This window comes from Perognathus longimembris, chromosome 8, assembly GCF_023159225.1.
Source record: "Perognathus longimembris pacificus isolate PPM17 chromosome 8, ASM2315922v1, whole genome shotgun sequence".
In the NCBI taxonomy this organism is placed as follows: domain Eukaryota; kingdom Metazoa; phylum Chordata; class Mammalia; order Rodentia; family Heteromyidae; genus Perognathus; species Perognathus longimembris.
Window position 1 is genome coordinate 27,986,415 of NC_063168.1, and position 20,633 is coordinate 28,007,047.

The 20,633-nt window shown below is 49.1% G+C and overlaps 1 protein-coding gene across 5 annotated transcripts in view; it reads left to right on the forward strand.

Moving 5' to 3' along the window:
• The first annotated feature begins 194 nt into the window (after window positions 1–194).
• Window positions 195–20,633, forward strand: part of Tet3 (tet methylcytosine dioxygenase 3) — a 111,236-nt gene continuing 90,797 nt past the window's right edge. For 2 of the 5 annotated variants that reach the window (XR_007211877.1, XM_048352763.1), the window contains exons 1-3: window positions 195–420; window positions 1,198–1,934; window positions 15,766–15,822. Coding sequence is in view for 3 of the 5 variants with exons in the window: in XM_048352763.1 (XP_048208720.1) it covers window positions 1,632–1,934; window positions 15,766–15,822 (360 nt within the window). In the remaining 2 variants the exon portion in view is untranslated. Of the gene's footprint in view, window positions 421–809; window positions 1,935–11,563; window positions 14,222–15,333; window positions 15,473–15,765; window positions 15,823–20,633 lie in introns of those variants that run through there. The other 3 variants (XM_048352764.1, XM_048352765.1, XM_048352766.1) reach the window with 3 other exon arrangements.

Sequence of the window (20,633 nt, forward strand, 5' to 3'; positions counted from 1 at the left end):
ACCACCCGCCCGCGGCGCGCTCCCCACTGCCCCGCCGCGGGCACTCCCGCCCGGCGCGGCCCAGGCCCGGCGGCGGGGGCAGCGGCGGGGCCGGCGGGGCTCGGCGGGGCCGCACGTGCGCGCCCTCCCGGGCGGGGGAGTCCCCGGGCGAGCACGTGCCGCGGCGCGCGGGGGGCGGGGAGTCCCGCGGACGCCTTCATTGCTGCTGCTGCCGCCGCCGCGGCCGCCGCTGCCTCTTCCTTCCTCCTGCGCCGTCCCCTCCTCGGCCAGGGCGGGGGGGCTCCGTGCGTCGAGCGCTGCTGGGCCAGGCGCTCCGGGAGGCGGACGCCTCAGGCGGCGGCGGCCGCGACGGTGGTAGCGGCGGCCCAGGGCCGGGAAACTTTGCCCCTTTGTGCGCTCCGCCCCGGAGGCGGCGGGCAGGTCGGTGCAGTCGGTGCCTTTCCGGCTCCGGGGTGGGGGAGGGGAGGCGAGGGGGGGTTCGGCCCGGAGCTGGCGGGGGGCGGGAGGCCGCTACTTTGTGGCCAGGGGCCGGGCGGGGTGCTGTGGGTCACCGCGTCGCGAAGCCAGGCGGAGGCGGCGGGGCGGGGGTGGCGGAGCCGGCAGAGCCTAGCGGCCAAGGCCCCAGAACAAAGGAGCCCGAGTGGCGGCGGCGCGCGCGCAGCCCGGCCCGCGCCCCGAGCGCGCCCCCCTCCTCGCGCCCCCTCGGCGGCGCGGGCCGCCCTCCCCCGACGGGCGGCGGGCGCTGCGGGGCGGCTGGCGCGGGCTCTCGGCGGGCACGTCCCCACCTCCAGGCCGCTTCCGTGCAGGGGACGCGGGGCATCCCGGCGGAGCAAGGCGCTCAGCAAACTTTCTCTTGAAAGCTCCGTTCTCTTAGGCAGGGCCCCGCGGTCCCTGGCGAGGGGGTGTGGGGCGCTGGTGGTGAAACTCAAGCTAAAGCAGGGAGCGCAGAGGGCAACTTTCTCAGAAATCCCACTCGATCACCCCTTTAATTCGTCGCCTAAGGCCCCCTTAGCACTTAGTCTGGCCCTAGGCCGCCTCCCTGGTGCGTCCTGCCTGAGGTTCTGGGGAAGACTTGGTTTGTGTTTGCCCCTCTCTTCCCCCATTTTCTGCCCCCCCCCCCTCCAAGCAGGAAGAGATAACACGTGAAAGTTGTCCCCGAGCCCCGAGTGATACGCTTCCCCTTTCTGTCTTTTTCAGGCAGTGCTGCTGCCTTCATCATCCTTATCCCGGAGGAGCAATACCGGGAGGAGTACTCCTCGCCCTGCTCTGCCCCACTACACACCCACCTTGCTCACCTCATGCCCGGGTCCCGGGTGGGTGAGGGTGAAGAACCCACCCAGCCAAGATGATCTCTTCCCTGGGGGCTGCTGCTGCTGCTCTCCTCCCCCAGATCCTGGGCCCCAGCAGGTGGGAGGGTAGCCCTGGAAGGAGCCCAGTCAGACTGCTGCAGAGGAGGTGAAGAGGGCTTAAGAAGAGGCACCCATCCCAGAGACAGAAGCTCCTTGCCTTCGCCCTTTAGATCTTGACTGGTTTAGGAAAGAAGAATTCGTTGGTGGGTCTTACAGGCAGCAGAAAACGGGACCGTGGTTCTGCCTGGCACCTATGCCCCCGCCTCTGGTAGCAACAGCATCATGAGCCAGTTTCAGGTGCCCCTGGCGGTCCAAGCAGACCTGCCAGGCCTTTATGATTTCCCTCAGGGCCAGGTGATGGTAGGGGGCTTCCAGACACCCGGGCTTTCCATGGCTGGGAGTGAAGCCCAACTGAGAGGGGGTGGAGATGGGCGAAAAAAACGGAAACGGTGTGGGACTTGTGAGCCCTGCCGGCGGCTGGAAAACTGCGGGGCTTGCACTAGCTGTACCAATCGCCGCACACACCAGATCTGTAAACTGCGCAAGTGTGAGATGCTGAAGAAAAAAGTGGGGCTTCTCAAGGAGGTAAGCTGGCCCTTGTTAGGCTCCCATCCCTTCCTCCAGAGTGTTGTACTCATGGAAGTCCGATTAGAGACTCATCTTGTTCAAGCCCATTCTTCCATTTCTGATCTCCTTGGTTGGCCTCCGAGTGAGGCCTGTAAGTAGGTTCATAGCTGACATTGGAAGCCCAGGGGGCTCCTTGGCAGGACTGACAATTGTATGGGAGTGACCAAGTCACAGAGGGTGCTATTCTCATGTCTGAAGTTTGCATTTGATATGACAGTCTGTCTTGAGCCCTGGAATCTAGCTCCTTGATCTGCTTGATGCCCCAGATGTTGCATTTCTAGTAAATGCTAATAATGTCTAGGTGATGCCAAACAAGGGATTTTGGAAAACAAGCTTTGGAGTGGGCAGGGCGATTTCATGCTACCTTATAGAATGGAATGTTTTCTTGAGTGCCTTACTTTTTCTTAGATGGCAAGACAGTTGAAATGCCTTTGGGAATTACCTGGATGAGTAGTGGGTACCATATACTAAGTCATTAATGGTGCTTTTGAGATGATGTCATCTCGAGGAGAGCTTTCTTTATTTGGGGTGGAGATGAGAAGGAATTGGGATGAGCAAGGGTTGGGAAGTGGGAGTGAGCCCGCATTGGCCATCTTTCCTTCTTCTGGTGGTGGACTGACTGTTGGCACGAGGTTGGTGGCAGCTGAAACAGTGGAGAGTTGGCAGAAGTACAGACAAGTGAAGTTGAGCAGATTAGGCAGGGCGGTATAGCGTCTGAGGTCGCTTCAGGCAGCGGAACTGGCGCTGGACAGAGACAAAGTCCTGAGCTGTTTGCAAGGCTTCCCTGGCTCTGCCACTGATTTATCTGAGAGCCCAGACAACTCAGGCCTGTCTTTTCCTTGGGGAAATAGAAGAGTTGTACTTGATGGCCTTTGTAGCCTCCTCAGCTGTGCTGCCAGCTTCATGCTCTGAGGGCTAGGGCACCTGTGGCTATCATGGACTGACAGCATGCACTTGGGATTTCCCTGACCGCTGAGTGCAGAACCATGCCTTAAGCTGGTGGGGCTGTGGTTCCGTGGTTAGGAAAAAGGATCCAAGTGTTGGAGGTTAGGGAAATGGTGGTGCTGGACATTTCTCTCCCTTTTTACTTTCCTGTGCCCATTTGCTGTGGATGCTGTGTTTTGTGATTCCACAGACTGCCCTTTTTATCTGTACTTACTAAAGCAGACATCTGTATTACATCCACAGCTTGCCATCCCAGCCTGGGAGATAGTGTTCCAGTTCCTTTAAGTTGCTAGTCTTGAGGGCAGTTAGCATGCTGCTGGCGCAGTGCCTTGCAGGTCATTTTTGAAAGGGCTGGGGTCCTGTACAAGTCTCACTTCTGGGCATGAAATCTGGTGACCCGGTGAAAGGAGAACCTGTCCTGTGAACTTTGTAAAACTTAGTTCCTTCTTTCTAGTACTCATTTCCTTCTCCACTCCCTCATTCCATTTCTCCCATTACCAAACCAGAGGGGTTAGGAGGCTGAGATTTGTAGGCTGATGATCTTGAATCAGTGACCCTTGTGGATGGCTTCTTTTGGCGACAACAGGGCATACCTGAGTAAAAGGGGCTGGGAGTGAGGCCAGGGCCTGCCATCTCTGTGTGTAACTGCCAGCCCAGGCTGTGCGGTGGTCATGGTAAAGAACTTAGATCTGGGTTGGCCGAGGCTTCCAGACAACCTGGCTGAGAGATGTCTGCACTCTGTGGACCTTGCCATGGTTGGCAGTCCCCCTTGTTACCCAAATTGAGGTAAAGTGGCTGTAACATCCTAGGACGGGGTTTACATGCAGGTCTGTGGATCTGGGCTGGCTTCTGTAGAAATAGTACAATGGGAAAGTGGAGAGAATGTTTTCCCTAAAGCTTGTTCTCTTAGATTTAAAGTGGTTCCTGTCCTAAAGCAAGGTCCTTTCTTGATATTTAAAATGTGCTTTCTTTTACAAAGGAAAGGTATGTATAGAAATACATTTTATTTATTTAATCTTAGTAAAATACAAAATGGAAACTAGTGGTTTTCTCCTTTTTTTTTTTTTTTTTGAGTTGAAGGCTTAAAGCTTGAGAACTGCTATCCAAGAGCCACCTCATTTAATTGTTGCTGTCATAGTTGCAGAGCTAAGACATTCCTGAACTATCTGAGCAAAGTGTTTAGCAGCCCTGGGAGATTGCTGAAACCTTAATCATTAGATCATTAGAACTTAGTAACATGTAGCAGAAAGATCATAGGCCAGGACTGAAGAGGTCATTTGGGTCCTGACTCTTCTGGTGGGCTAGGACACACCATCCAAGGAAACTCAGAAATCGGACTATTTACACATATCTCTCCTTGACATTTTGTCTGCACTTAGAGTGGTGTACCCTTTCCTTTGCCCTGGCTTCATTTCTCCTAGCTGCCTTTGGGGCTTCCTTTGAACTCTCTGTTGACAGCTGCCTTGTATCAGCTGTAAGAGAAAAGATTTTTTTTTTGTCTTCCATCTGTATTCTCCATTTTTCCCCACAGTGAGCTTTGGGGAGGAGACTGGGGGAATATTTCTACTTGAAAAAGTAGTTCAGCATTTTGAGACTACTAGAGACAACTCCCCAGGGACAGGTGACCTGTTCTCCAGGTCCTAATGTGATTTTGGGGAAAAGTTGGTAGTAGCTGTAGGTAACATACTCAAAGGAGTTCACTTGTGTGCCATAGTCTCCATGCCTAATTCCAGGAAGGAGTTAGAGCCTTGGCTGTTTGACTTGCAGTTTATTTATCTGAATGGTGGGTCACAGAAGAATAAAGACAGCTGATTAGAACTTGATGTGGAGGCAGAGTACGACTCAGTAGAGCAACGTAAGTTAATCTTTGAGCATTGTTTTTCTCAATTAATTGTAAAATAGGGGTATTCCTGGTAGGGGACAGAATAGTGAACAACTATGTTTAAACAACTGTGCATTAATCTGAGTTGTCAGCATGCGACACAAATCAAATTAAATGTTTATTTGAAGACATCGCTAGCTTGTTGAAAGAATTGTGGGACAGAACATAGGGGAAGAGGATGTATACCATGCACAGAAGAGTCACCATGGTCCTGGTCCTGTCTGATTAGTTGCCCATTGGTGAAGAAATAAAGACCCAGTTGAGTAGAATGAAATGTTATGGGGGAAAACAAAACAAAAAAATCCTCTACATAGCAAAATATGTATATCAAGCTCAAAACAAGACTGAGAAAACATAGGTGAAAATGAAAAGATACATGGGTTGAGAATACTTTCTGCCACATACCAGACTAGCTATCTTGGAACTAGGTGTTTTGTTTTTGTTTTTGTTGTTGTTGTTTTAAAACAATATAAAAAATAGATGAATTCTTGCCCAGCCTGCTGGTAGCTCTCTTTCTGAGTCTGTAAGGAGGGATGCTGTTAGCAACAAAGGGAGAATTGATTGGTGGAGAAGAGATGAGAATCTTGAGAGAAAGAGGCACCAACTTGGCATTTGTGAAGCCTGAAAGGAGACTGGGCAAGGAGAAGTGTTTACTATAGACTTTAGAAACTTGTCTTTGAAATGCAAGTAGTTTTTAACCCCAAAGCCTCAGACTCTAAAAAGGGAGGCCAGCTGGAGGGATAAGATTGGTTTTTAAAAAGGAAATGCTGACAAAACAGTCAGAAATGGTAGTCTATAGAGGAAGGTGGTGGTGGCAGTGGGGAAGGGCTGAACCATCTGTGTGGCAGCAGGGTTACTTTCTGCTGGGCACAGATGGTAAAGGTCATGAATTCTGGGGTTCAAGGCACTGAAGGCAGGTGCAGGAGTGGGCTGAGCCTTCACAACAAGCACATCAGAAAGTTCACTGGTCAGAATATGCTGAAGCTGGTGGAAAACACTCTTGATAACAAGTCATCTGTACGTTCCCAGCAAGAATGAGAGAGAAGGGGTAGCATTACAAGTTTGGGAGTGTAACTGGGAACAAAGAGAACCACCATTGGGTCCTGATGTGCTAGGGAAAGAAGCCATCCTGGCCCTCATCCTGGGCCCTCTGCTTTCTTGACCACCTTCCTGTGTGCTTAGACAATTCTATATGAGTAAGGCAGCCAAAAGACAAAAGACTGCCAAGAAATATAGGTTTTTGGAGATTTTAGATATAAATACATAGTCTTGATGCTAATTCATTCTCTTCTTCGTCTTCTTCTTTTTTTTTAAACCAGTCCTAGGGCTTGGGACTCAGAACCTGCACTGTCCCTGGCTTCTTTTTGCTCAAGGCTAGCACTCTACCACTTGAGCCACAGTGCCACTTCTGGCTTTTTCTGTTTATGTGGTGCTAAGGAATCGAACCCAGGGCTTCATGCATGCAAGGCAAGCACTCTACCACTAAGCCATATTCCCAGTCCATTCTCTTCTTTAAAAAAATGTATTTGCAGTACTAGGGTTTGAACTCTGTCTTGTGTTTGCTAGGCAGATATACTAGCACTTGAGCCACATACCTCAGCCCTTAATGTTAATTTTTGATAGCTCTAGAATAAATTATTTTGAAAGATAGCTTGCAAGATTTTAGAAAAGTGGATGCGAGAGAGCAGCTCAGACAAGCTAAGATCTCAGAAGATGTTTGCTGATCAGAAGGTATTCAGGACATAGGGGCCTCTGAAAGTAGATAAGTGGTTGTGCAGAGAAGGGGTATCTATGGGATCTTGGAAGGGTCTGGATCAAGCTTATAAAATAGTAAGGATATGTACCATTTTCATAAGAAGTAGGAAATAGGTGTCAGATTCTTGCGTGGGTGTTGGTAGTTAGTGTTAATTTGAAGGATGGTACAGTGAGCCCCATCTAACTCAGTGTGATTTAATTGGGATAAATGCAAAGTCTTGTACTTCTTTTTAAAAATAAGAGAAATTTACAAGTAAGGATTATTGGCTTCCTACCAGGTAGAAAGATGAAGCTTTTTAGGAATATTGATAGCCTATCTTTTTTTCTTTTTTTGCATTTCTTTTTTAAAAAATTAATTTATTAATTAAATTTTTTTGACAAGGTGTGCAAAAGGGGTGCAGTTACATAATAGGGCAGTGTGTACATTTCCTGTGATATCTTACACTCTGTTTTTCTTTCCCTTCCCTAGATCAGGTAGACATACATATACAATACACTGTACCAAAAACATATACAGTAGCCACGTGATAGGATAGCCTGTCTTGAGAACTGAGTAGTCCCATAGAGGATAAGGTGAGGCTAATGCTGGCCACCAATAACTCATGCCTGTAGTCCTAGCTAATCAGAAGGCTGAGCTCTGAGGATTGTGACTCAAGGCCAGCTCGGCAGGAAAGTCTGTGAGACTCTTATCTCTAGTTAACCTGCAAGCATGGCTCAAGTGGTAGAGCAACAGCCTTGAGTGAAAAAAGCTAAGAGAGAGTGCCTAGGCCCTGAGTTCAAACCCTGGTATTGGTGCGCCTGTGTGCATATGCACGTGCGTGCGTACCCCTCCCCCCAAAAGATGGCTGTCCAGCTTGCATATGGTGAATGCAAGTGACAGAAAGTCTTATATGGTAGAGGAAGAGAGAATCTTTTTTCGTGTGGAGGAGTACATAGAACTTTTACTACTGGGTGAACATTTTACAGACAAACTAAAAAGAAAGATTTAACATCTTAGTTGTTTGTACGTTCAAGAGCTAGCCTAAGAGGTGTTATGTTTCCTATACCTGCATGTGGCTGCATAGAGGCCAGGTGCTGATGGGCAGGGATGTTACTAGACCTGTCCTCTCTCTGGGCTTTCTCACTTGCACTTTTCCTAGAACTATGTAAGGCATAATATCAGGCAGGTCTAGTCTATATTCTTTAGAAAATTACATTGCAGAAGAAACATTAGGCCACAACATTTCTGGCTGAGACTTTTTTAAGTTTTTGTGGTTCTTGGTATTGAATTATGTGAGAGGGCTTCCCATAAAGTACATTACAACTGTGCTTCATGCCCAACTATAGATTTAATCTTTTTTTAAATATACTAGATATAATCTTAGATCTAGGTTGGGATAGGTTTGCAAAGTTTAGAAATTTTCAACTAAATGTTATGTGAGTGTTCAGGTGTGTGTTTTCATTGGGGAGAAGGTCTGTGGTTTTCAGCAGATTCTCAAGAATTTCATGATCTCAAATTAAAAAGAAAAAAAAAAAAGCCAGGGGCCTGTGTCTCACACCTCTAAATCTAGCTGCTCAGAAGGCTGAGATCTGAGAATCACAGCCAGCCTAGGCAGAAATATCTGAAACTTGTCTCTCATTAACCATAAAAAAATTTCAGAACAAGAAATGTACTCACTGCCTTACATATGAAACTGTAACTCCTCTGTACTTCACTTTGACAATGAAGGGAAAAAAATAACCACAAAAAAAGTCAGACCAGAGGTATGATAGAGCACTAGCTCTATCATCCACACATTAGTGTAATTGAAAAAGCTAAGCAAGAGACTGAGGCCTTGAGTTCAAGTCCCCAGCCTGAGGGAGGGAGAGAGAGAGAAGGGCGGGGGGGGGGAAGAGAGGGAGGGAAAGAGGCGGGGGGAGGGAGAAAGATAATGGGGGAGAGTGAAGGAAAGGAAGAAGGTAGAGAATCTACCTGAGCTGAGCTGTCCAGTATGATAACCATGCTATTTAAGTTTTTAAAAAAACTAATTAACATTACATTCAGTAACACTAACACTAGCTATGTTCAAGTACTATATAGCCACATGTGGCTAGTAGTTCACAAATTAGAAAGTGCATAGAAACAATGTTCTTGTCACTGCGAGAAATTTTATTGGGCGTGCTGTGAGCTGGGTATAGCACCTTCTTTGTGGTACCTGGACCCTCACCTCAGTCTCCTTTTAGGTTGGGGAAATAGCTATCTGGGTTGGCTGTTTTCAGACAGATTTTTGGTTTAGGATCATGGCGCCCACTTAGGAAAGTGGTAAATTATGTAGAAGTGGGGGAAGCAATGATTTCGTGGGTTCTAAAGAGGCTCACTGTGTCTTGAAGGCTCCATCTTGGCTTTACTTATCTGCTTTAGGGGAAGTGGGAGTAAGGTGTAGCTTCCCATAGCCTCTTACTGGGGAAAAGGAATCATGCCCAACTGAAGTCCTGACCAGCAGCCCCAGTGAACCTTGTTCATGTCAACTTAAAGTCCAGGCAGACCTCTTCATGGGCCTTGCTCAGAGTCCCTCCTGGGTCTTGGGATGTTTCATTCTTGAGAAGGTAGTGTGGTATTCCAGTGGGTCGGTAGGCCAGGCTTGGGGTCTCAGGAGTTGTCCTAATTCCCCATTCCATTCCTAAACACTTTTTACAGCTGCTTGTGGAATGAAGACAAGATGCTAAGAAAGATAATAGATTGTTAAAAAAAAAACCAAACACAAAAGAACACTTTCATCTTTCTCCTGTGTCTTGCTGCAGCCCAGGAGGTGGTCCTGAGAATTCTTGAAGGTTGATATAGTCTTCTGCCTAGGTGCATACATGCAAGGCTGAGACACTGCCACACCTGCAGTGCACATACCCTTCAGTGACCCAATCTGTCACTCACATAATAAACCGATAAACCTAAGTTTTTATTAATTACTGAGGGACAGGGACAGAAGCAACCCAGTGCAGGCTCATTGCCTGGCTTTCATAGATCATCAGATCTAGGGGTTGCTTGATTGTTTCAAGTAACATAGACAATAGTCTCGGACACTCTCAAATGGTTCTTTCCCCATAGTGCTGCTCCAGCTTGTACACCTGTCCCACTTCCTCCACACCTACTCTGGGAGTTAGAGCTGTTGGAGCAGCAACACGGGACTCTTAAGATGGGATGGGAGTTTAAATGGATAGAATCATTTGGTGGCATGGGCCTGACTGCGAGTTTCCTCATAGTCCCCTGCCCTATCTCATTACTGCCAAGAGAAGCCTCAGGAAGGGTGCTTGGGGAAGCTTTGCCAAACAGGAGGGACAAAATACTGGACTAGGAGCTGGGAATATGGCCTAGTGGCAAGCGAGCTCGCCTTGTATACATGAAGCCCTGGGTTCGATTCTCCAGCACCACATATCTAGAAAATGGCCAGAAGTGGCACTGTGGCTCAAGTGGCAGAGTGCTAGCCTTGAGCAAAAAGAAGCCAGGGACAGTGCTCAGGCCCTGAGTCCAAGCCCCAGGACTGGCCAAAAAAAAAACAAAAAACAAAAAACAAAATACTGGACTGGAGTTTTCCACTTCTGAGTCATTCTTGTACGGAGAGCACTGAGTTGATTTCTCCTGTCTTTTTTAAATTGATTTACCCTTTCATAGTAAGATTAGAGTACTCTAGTTTCCCCCAATGAGGCTAGGAATGATTCTGGAGCCCTGGAAGAGAGAGGGATAGCAGACACTTTCTGTGAAGGCTGGATCTGGTCTGTATTGCATTCACCCTACAGGGTGAAGAGGGCTCTAGAGAGGGCTGGGGATGGGAAAAGCTAATGCAGGACAATATCTGCTTTCACATGTAGACTTGCAAGTTGCCTTCCTAGCTCTGTTCAGTAAGCCTTGCCTAGAACTGACTGGGAAATCACCAGGCTGAGCCTGAGCAAGGAGTTAAGAGGAGGCAGTTAACCATCTGTCCTTAATAAGCTCGAGGTATGGGGGAGGGATACATGCTTGGAAGCAGTACATTCTGGAAGAGCTATAAGGGAGAGGTGCCTTGAGGGCAAAGACCAGCTTTAGTCTCCTTTGGGCCCCTTTTAGCTCTACTGGGAAGGAAAGCAACATGTTTTGAGAGGTTCAGTGTAGAGAAGGATGGTGTCTCCTCTGCCCCTGCCCATTGTGGAGATGCTACTGGAATGCTTGTGGCTGGTAGAAGGATAGAAGGCTGAAGGCAGGCTGGTGTTCATGGATTCTTAAGGTGGAAGGTTAGATGCTTTGTGTTAATTCCTCATGGAAGTCTTATGGGGTTGTCTTAGGTAGCTCAAGTATTAAGCCTTCCTGTCTTGTCTTCTGTGTAGTATCATATAGTCTTGAGATCTTGGATATTTCATGTCCAAAACTTGAATTTGGGGTGTAGAGTTCCTGATTGGACTCACAGAACATCTTATAGGTATTTTAAGAGGGCATTTGAGGTATAGGCAGAAGGTGGATTGCTACCTGTCAGAGCTAGCTCCTATTTGTTGTGCATCCTATTTGTTGGCATGGAAGTAAGAGGGTGGGGTTGTTGGCTGCTTCTCAATGGATTGATTCCCTTGGACACTGGAAGCTTTGGTTCAGTCTGGTTCTGTCGCATCTCCAAGGAAGGACACATTTTTTTTTCTTTCTTCTTCTTACTGCTTCTCAGCTTCCTCTCCTCCCTGTGATTGCCTTTGACATAGACTTCCGTTGCCAAAGCTAATTGTGAGGCCTGATCAGTGAATGAAGGCAAAGGCAGTTCCCATGACAACCGCAAAGAGTTTCAAATATAGGGGATGATGTATGTGTGATGGGCTGCAATTACTTGGGTAGAAATGGATGCATAGACACCGGAGACTTCAAACATCAGCTCTGAAGGTAGAGGGGGTGTTGGGTTTCTTTGGCAGGATCCTTTGTGTGATCAAAAGGGAAGGAGGTCACACATTTCCCTCACAGTCGATTCTAGGTGCCTTCCGTGGGTGAAATGTTGGGCAAAACTGCCTGGGAGCTTTGGACAAGCATGACTCCAGCCATTCTGGTTGAGGAGGCAAGACACACAGAGACAACTTCCAGGTGTCAAATGAGAAATGTTAGAAGTGATATAGACCAGCAGAAGGCTGGAGAAACCAGAGGTGGCTTCCTGGAGAAAGCTTTGAAGGAAAACCCAGTAGAGACCTCATTCAGGACACAGCCAAAGCAGGGAAAAAGGAGAAGCCTGTCTGCCTCTATCTTCTGCTAGCTGTAAATGAAGCTGTAAATGATGTAGGTAAATTTGAACATCATAATGCTAATCATAGTGGTCCTGAGTTGTACCACCCTAAGTGAGGGGATACTAAGCTCAGTGCTTTTCTATTAGTGTGACCTTTGGCTAGATGCTAACCTGCTGTATATCCTAGTTTCTCCAGCTGTAAAATGGGCCTGAATAGTTCTTGTTTCATTGGTTTGTTTTAAGGTTTAAATAAGATACTGTATGACAAACCTTCAGGTATGGGGTCTTCCCTCCACATGTCCAGATGGGTCCTCAGTCCCTGGTCTTTATCTCTGTGAAGTCCAGCCTGCAGGTGTCCATGTTTCAGAGGTTCTCAGTGTGAGTCCTAAAAGTGGGTGAATCCATTCACCTCTCCCCAGTAGAAGGACTGTGGTCCCATCTTTCTTGCCGGGAATGCAGTGGGTTGCAATGGAAGATGGGAGTGTGATCCTATGTGGAGGGGCCCCAAGTGCCTCTACCAATATAGAAAGAGGGAACACAGTTGGGAGGAGGTCAAGAAGGGAGCAAAATGTCTTGGCCCTGGCATGCATTTCTCTCAAGCTTTGGAATTCCAGGTGCCTTAGAAGAGGAAGTAGGCCAGGATGGGGTGAGAATGGGAGTAAGTGGGCTGCCTTATAGATGATAGTCTTCTTTGGGGGGTCGCCAAGGGCTATGTTACCATAGTATAGGGAGGTAAGTCAGGAACTTGGCACCATGGCTCTTATAGGCAGGTGAGAAAGACCTCTGTTGGCTGGATAAGTCTGGGACTTGGCTGTAGCTCAGCTGTGGCAGGTCTTGCCTCTTAGGAGGACACAGGTCTCCTTAGATCTTTGGGGACCTCAATGAGCAGGCTGACCTGGAGAGTAGTCTCCCCACCTCAGTGCTCAGAACCTTGCTGCTCCACCCTCATGTAGCTTAGAATGTTCCAGCTCTGTGCAGAACCTAGTAGAGTAGGGAAGATAGGCTCTTACCATGTGAGGAAGACTATTGAGCCAATATCTGTACTGTATGTTGCAACCCACTGTGTGCTCCTTAATTCTGGCTCTTTAAGCCAGGACTTACTGACCTTTCCAGGAAACTCAGCATTCTGAGAGTATGTTGGGAGAAGACATTCCAAACTCCCAGTCCTTTTGGGGTCTCACAGCTTGGATTTTGGGCTCTCACAACTCCCCCTTTTCTATTATAATTTTCATTTCTGTCCAGCATACACTGGATGCAAAAAGATATACATTGAAATAGCCAGGGAGCCAACAGGATGATACCCAGAATAGAAACTATTGGGCTCAGAAGAGGCCAAAACCAGGAAAGCCATTCTGGGAGTCCCCAGGTATGACTATATTTTAATTTGCCTAATCTCCCTTTTGACCAGTGTCCTAGAAGAGGTAGTACAGTGCTCCATGTGAACCCTGAAGGAGACTGTGATGTGTAGGGAGGCTCAGTGACTGAGATATTGGCAGAGAGGAGGCACTATTTAGACTGAGCCTCACATTACATTTGCTTGCTTGGAGGTGAAGGGGAGGGCTCCAAGCAGGAGCAGCAGCACAGGGAATTCTCACCGGTCTGAAAGAGAAGCTAGGAAATAGATAATAGGTTCAAGAGACCCCAGTCATCTTTCTATCTCCCTGGGGTTGAGAGAGAGGCGGGATTAGAGGGTTGCAATGGGAAAGGCCTTGGTTTGAATTCCAGCCACCACTCACCAGCTGTGTTGACAGGCAAGTAACTTAACATCTCCATATCTCTTGTTTTCCTGTAAGAAACAAGGTTGTAAGTTGAGTAAGTCAAATAAGATGATCCTGCAATGAGGTTGGCATAGGGCCTGGTATGTAGCAGGGGCTGTGGCCACTATAGCTGTCAGTTTAATTGGTTCAGTCCAAGCAGTACTGGGCTCTTTACTGGGTGTAGGGAAGCAAGGTAGCTTATAGCACAGGAGTTTGGGGGGAGGCAGAATAAAGGAAGGATTTCACTGGCATTGTTCTTATCACCTGCCTCCTTCCCTGACCTGGGAGGAGCCTGGTGGAGCTGCCCTTTGTCCCCAGGGGGAGGCAGGTGTGGGCCCTAGTGCAGCCTGAAGCCTCTACACCAGATGCCAGCTTTGCTGTCTGCCTCTGCCAAAGTAGCTTATCCTGTTCTAAGTACCCCCTGGGGCCCTGGGGAGGAAAGCAATTAGGCATCTGTAAGGGAGTGGGTTAGAGAGCGAATCACTGGATCAGGAGGAGTGCTCACGCATCATGTCCTGTGAGTCACTTCTCTCTGGCCTCAGCTTACTCATCTGTGAGAATGAGAGGTAGCACCCAGTGAGCTAGTCCACAAATGCCAAGTGCCAGTAGCAAGCAGCACCCACAGTGGGTCAGACAATGTACTGCACTTCTTCTTGGGAGCCCTGGCAGCTGTGTGAAGTAGCTGATAGTTCCGTTCTTCTGATGAGCAAGGAGAGGCTCACAGAGGTAAGTTATCACTAGCCAGGTAACAGTGGAACTGGGAACTGAAATTGGATTTGTGGGTGTCAGACAATAAGAGAAGTTTCAGGGTGTTCAGCTAAGATATGCCCAGGCATGCCTTAGACTCAAATCTAGGAGTGGACTGCAGGACCTTCTCTGTTTGTTGCTCTTCGGACATCTGCCCTTTAGTCTCCTGTTGCAGCCTTCATAGAAGGCTTAGAGTCTGGGACCTGGAAGACAAGAGATTTTGAGGTCTGAGCTGCTTTCCCTCCTATGTCTCTCCACTGATGGGAAGCCCTGAGGTCTGGGGACCAGTAAAAGTCTTGGGAAGGGCACCTTTTGCAGCCTCTGGAAGAGGGGAAGTCATGGTGGGGTGGGGTGAGAGCATGTTTTAAGCACCAGGTGTGAGTGATCCTGGAGGTGGGAATGTGGTGGGAGAACCTGACTTGGGGAGGTTTGAGGCACAGGCAGTGTGGGCTCGGTAAAGCAACCTGTTTTCTAAGGTGGGGGCAGGAGGGTAAGGAGTAGAACCATACTCTGGTGAAAAGTTTGATTACAGATGGAGACAGACCTGGGCTGGAGCTCACTGGGTTCTTCTAGCTGTGTCACCTTGGGTAATTTACTGTTTTGTTTTCTCATCTGTAAAACAGGGTAAAGGTTCTTACTGCCGCCTCCTTTTTTTCTTTTTTCTTTTTCTTCTTGGAGGATTGAAGCTATTGAGATTGTGCCTCAAATTCATGTTTCTGTGGCTGCCAGGGTGAGGGTGGGGTGGGGCGAGGCGAGGCCAGGGCGGGGAGTTGGAAGGGCCCGAGACCCACTTGCCCATGCCCTACCCAGGTGCAATCTTTGACCCTGGCAGGGTAGGGGACGCCTGTGTATTACCTTCGGGTATCCTCCGGAGGAGGCAGAGGGTTTCCCGGAGCCTCCAGCCTGCCTGGGAGCCGCGACAGGCCCGAGAAACCGCTCGGGCGACTCAGCTGCACCCTTGGGGGTGGCCCCGGCCTGCGGCTGGGCAGGTCCATCGGCGGAGGCCGGGCTGGCCGCGGGATTGGCTGGCGCGCGCGCCGCCCCCTCGCACACCAGCCGGGCGGAGGGGAGAGGAGGGGAGAGAGGAGGCAAGGAAGAGAAGAGGGGAGGGGAGCGCAGCCGGCAGCTGGCCGCCGCCTCCTCTGCAGTGCCTCCCTCTGTGCGCTCCCTCCGGCCCGGGGATAATGGGAGGCCCGGCGGCGGCCGACGCACTGGAGAAGGCCGGCCGAGGTAGAGCGCTCTGGGCCTGGAGGGCCGGTCGGGCTGGAGCTAGACAGGGAGGGCAGAGCCTTCTTGGATTTCGGAAGGGTTGAAAAAGGAAAACAAAACAGTGGGAGCGAATGAGCCCTTCAGCGAGGTCTGGGCGGCAGCTGGAGGCAGGAAGATGTTCCTGCTAGCCTTTCTTCCCGAGGCCCCTTCCCGCCCTGCGTCTCCTTCCCCTTCCGTGTGCTGGGGTACTGCAGAAGGACTTCGCTGCTTTCCTGGTAGCAGCCTGGCTCATCAGTCTCTGGCTTCTTTTGCAGGTGGAAATAAAAGCTGGTGAAGGAACGGGGCCGTGGGCACAAGGGGCGGCTGTCAAGGTACCTTGTGTGTGTGTGTGTGTGTGTGTGTGTGTGTGTTGGGGGAAGTGTGCGACTGAATTGGATAAAAATAAAGGGTCTCCTCTGGTGATCCCTTAATCTCCCACTGTGTGTGTAGCAGCAGCTGAGGGGGAGGGGCAGCGCGAGTGTGGGCGGCCAATGAATTCTCAGGCCTGTGTGGGTTTTGTTTGGATTCTTTTTGCTTTCTCAGCTGGATGGTTTGGGTGCAGTTGGGTTTGGTTTGTCGAACTGTTTTTTTGGTTGGTTTTTTTTGTTTGTTTGTTTGTTTCGTTTTTTAAAGACATGCAACCCACTCCCCACCTCTGCCTCTGGAAACCTCTCGAGAATGTCCCTGGCACTGTTGGTTTGCATCCAATCTGCAGAAATCCCTGGGGGAGGGGGGGTGACGGTAAGGGGAAGGAGGGAATTATGCTCCTGAGTCTGAAGCTGATAGGGTGTCATTAGTCATGCTGCTGTCACCATGGAGATGGCTGGAGATGAGAGGAGGTGGTGGGGGTGAGGATTATTTTGGGTAGGGTGGGGGCTGATGCAACATTATGGCTTGGAAAGCCAACGGGTGTCTCCTGTTAGTCTGGTGCTGCTTAGTGTCGGGGGACCAGGAAGGGAGTGTCTCCAGGTGTGTAGGAAGCAGAGAAGGGGGCACTGAGATACTCCAGGTGGTTGGTTGCCTGAGGGAAGGAGGGGTGATTGTGGGCTATTTGGGGCAGGGGAATGGACAGCCTGATGGAGTATGTAATTACTAGGAAACCATGATAATCCTCCTAGGTTGGCAAGGATCAGATCAGTAAGTTTCCTTGAGCTTTGCTCCTGTTTTGGGGACTGAAGACCTGCTGTGAGTTTAGGATTACTCAGCAATATCCTCTGCTGGTCCAGAGTGGAGGAAAAAGTAGGAGACAGCTCCTTGTTGCTGTCTCTTAAGAACATAGAGACTGGGAGAGGGAGTATGGGGATAGGTGGGCAGGGACAGGCCCAGTGGGACTCTTCCTAGTGGAGAGAAGGGAGGAGGAGAGCCTGATTGCTTGGGTATCAGGTGGGTGAGATGCTAGTGTTCCCTCATGCTCTTAGTTTCTTCTCTGTAAGTCCTCCTCCTCCTTCCTGGGAAAACTGTGGGAAGCTTCACGGAGGTGCTAAAACTGGCACCCTGCCATCCCACTACATTGATAGGGAGAGGCTGACTCAGCTTCCCCAGATGGCATGGGGGTTCCTGAGTGAGACTGAGGCTGTAGGGAAGATCAGGAAGCCAGGGTTGTTCCCTGGACTCATCCCAGAGAATTTGAGGCTAGGAAGTGCTTGGGGGAGGGAATGAATTCTGCTTCTGAAGTTTCTGGAGAATGGAGACGAGCCAAGTAGCATCCACTCCTCAGGGGAGCTAGCATGTATGTCTTAGTGAGGCTGATAGTAGTGGGATGAGACTGGGGGGTCCTGAGGCAAGCAAAGGGTGGTGTGTACTGATGATGCTGTGGGTGCAGAGAGTGGTGAGCTCATACTTGGTCCTCCTTGCACCTTTCCTGAGTGGAATCCCTAAGTTCCACCTCCACTTCCTCCCTTGGCCACCCACTGTTGACTAGGGGAGTTGTAGTCAACCTGTGCACTGTTTTAGGGCTGTTGCCACTGGACACGTTGAGATCATTGAGTGGACTTGGTCTGCCCCAAGCCTAGGGAAAGCAGGACAAGCTGATAGGGACAGATGGACTCAGGGAGTAGGCATGTCACTCCTTCCTCTGTATTTCCAGCCTTGTCATCCTGAACTTCCTCTGCTGAGAAGAGACTGCTGGCAGGTCTGTTTACTCCCCAAAGCACCCCACTTGCATGTCTGCCTGCCTGCAGTGGTGCTGGTTCTCCTTGGCAGACCTGCTTCCCTTCTGTTCTTTGCCAGTGTGTTCTCTAGTTCTCTGGCCAGTGTTCTCCTGGCCTGGGATAATATCAGTTCTGCAGAGCTGCTAGAGGCTTTTGTTCTCGTTCCAGGTCCTTCGAATTATGGACCTGTGGCGGGGGCTACTTAAAAATCCAGCGGCTTGCCTATAATTCTAGCTACTCAGAAGGTCAAAATCTTAGGATTGCTATGTGAAGCCAGCACAGACAGCAAACTTTATGAGACTCTTATTTCCAATTAATCACCAAAAAAGCCAGAAATGGAGCTGTGGCTCTAGTGGTAGAGTGTAGGGACAGCACCCCCAGGCCTTGAGTTCAAGCCCTAGGGCCAAAACCCCCCTCCCCCTCAAAAAAATCCAGAGGAAGCCCTCCAAATAGTTCTTTCCCTTCCTTTTTCTCAGAGCTGGCTATGTTCTTACAACTCTGATATTGTGTCTGCTTGTTTTTGTTGTTAAGTTGTCTGAGAATCTGTAGCTTTATCTCAGCCTGAGCACTGCCAGCACTTAGGTCTGAGTGCTGCCAGTTCCTAGTTCTGCCTTCTCCCACATAGGTTTTCTTGGGTGGCAAGTGGGAATGATGTTCCGCATACCCTTCATGAGGCAGTTTTGTTCACTCCTCTTCCATCATTAGGTTGTAGTATAAAGAATAAGGGTGAGGTGTATAAGCTTGTTCTGAGATCACTGTGTGTTGTGTGTGCAATGGGAGTAAGCCTTTTGCATGAATGAAGCCAGAAAGAATATGCGTATCTGTTGTATGCCAAGTGTTGCCAGAACTTTAGGACTAGCCTGATATAGGGGTGTACACAGTGCCTGGAACAGGCACAGAATTAAATTTGATGAATACACATTGTCATTTTATTGTCTAGTGTGCTTCGTGTGTACCCATGACATCCTAGCGAGCATGTCATAGCGTACACTGTTGCTGCCTCCCTCCCCTTGGCAGTCTGGACAGGAGCGAGTGCCCAGAGCAGCAGGCCACCCTGTTTTTGGGCTCCCACACAGCTCCCACGCTCTGCCCCATGGGAACACTCCACTGCACTGGCTGAGGATGTCTGGAAACTATTTTGGGACTGTGCCCAGGATCTCTGCCTTCTGTCTCTCCTTTTGACCACAGCAGACATGCCTTGTTGTTGAGAATCTGTGATCCCCAACTTTTCACCCACCGTACAGCACTCCTGCTAGTTCTTTCTTGTTTTTCCTTCCAGCTCTCTTCAAAGATCCTGGAGAATCCCATTGTATGTTTAAAAGCAGTGAACTTGGAGATATGGAAGCAAGTAAGCCTATCAAGCTAGTGCAGGCAAGGGAATGAACTAAGAGGATTTCAGAGTTGAATATAATGATGGAGAAAGAACGGGCTTCCCCGTGCATGATAAGGACTGAGGTTAAATCCCATAATTTTCCTTTGCCTCCTTGGTGACCCTAACCTTCTTTTGAATGTCAAAGAAGAGGACTTTACCATCATGAGCTGAGAGTGAGCTGAAAGGAGAGCTGTCCTGTCCATGATAGTGTAGGAACCTGGGACTGCATTCAGTGACCACCATGATGGCTATGCAGGTCTCTTACTAGGCCTGATGAGGAAGGACACGAGTGCTGAGCTCCCTCCAGCTACAGATGGACATATCTGCTAGAAATAGGCTTTGTGGTCTTGCCAAGTGCCCTCCCATACCCTGGAGGCTGTAGCAAATGGTTTGGCTGGCTAGGGGGTGGTGAAGGACAGAGATTGTGGGGAGGTGCTTTGATTTGGCTCAGCTTTTGGGTCTCCCAATCCTCTTTAATCCTCACTTTCCCAGTCCTAACCTTTAATCCTCACTTTCCCAGTCCTAACCTCCTGGGCTTTGGCCTCATTTCCTCTCACACCCAGACATCTGGCAGTCAGTTGAGGACTCCCCCTTGTTCCCAGCATCTCTGCAGCTTCTGAGAAGGAGGTAGCTTTCTTGTGGATTAGTTTAGGAACCTAATTTAGATAAACAGGAATGATTTAGTTGATTAAAATGTGCAGATTGTTGTGGTGATGTGGACCAGGACCCCATCCCCATCTACTTTGATTTTTTTTTTGCCAGTCCTGGGGCTTGGACTCAGGGCCTGAGCACACTGTCCCTGGCTTCTTTTTGCTCAAGGCTAGCACTCTGCCACTTGAGCCATAGTGCCACTTCTGGCTGTTTTCTATATATGTGGTGCTGGGGAATGGAACCCAGGGCTTCATGTATACAAGGCAAGCACTCTTGTCACTAGGTCATATTCCCAGCTCTCAACTTTGATTTTTCTCTTTGTTCCTTTGTCTTTCACTATTTGCTGATCACTTACCGCATTCCTAAATCAGTAGTAGGTGTAGGGGGAAAAAATGTAGAAATCATTCTTCAAACCTCATAAAACCATTGGAAGTTAGAGACATGAGCTAAATTACTTAAAATCAGAACTCCTACATGGAGAATTGGCATTGCCAGTTTTCATTTTCATGCAATAAATGCCTTTGATCTTACCTTGTGTGTTTGGGGCAGCACAAAGCAGGCAAAACACCTATATACACCCAACTTTTTACCTTTGTTTTCTCTGGTCCAGTGACCCTCAAGGGACTTTGAAGGGCAAATCAGCATGCTAACTTTGTTTTCACTATGTTGGTGTTTCTGAGATCTAGTGATGACAGGTCAGGGTAGTGGTTTAGAAATGAACTAGCTGGAAAGAGAGCTTCATGTTGAAAGCAGTGTTGGGTTTAAATGTGTTAAGTTTGAACTCCAGAAAAAATGGATGTTGTTTATGCTGTTTACCTTACTCTGAACTCGCTTTCAGCTTATTAAGATTGTGGGTCTTGTCAGACATAAGAAGTGGCTCTCACCTATAATCCTAGCTAGATTGGGAAGATCACAGTTCTAGGCCAGCCAGAGTAGAAATCTCTTTGTGAGACTCCATCTCAATGCAAAG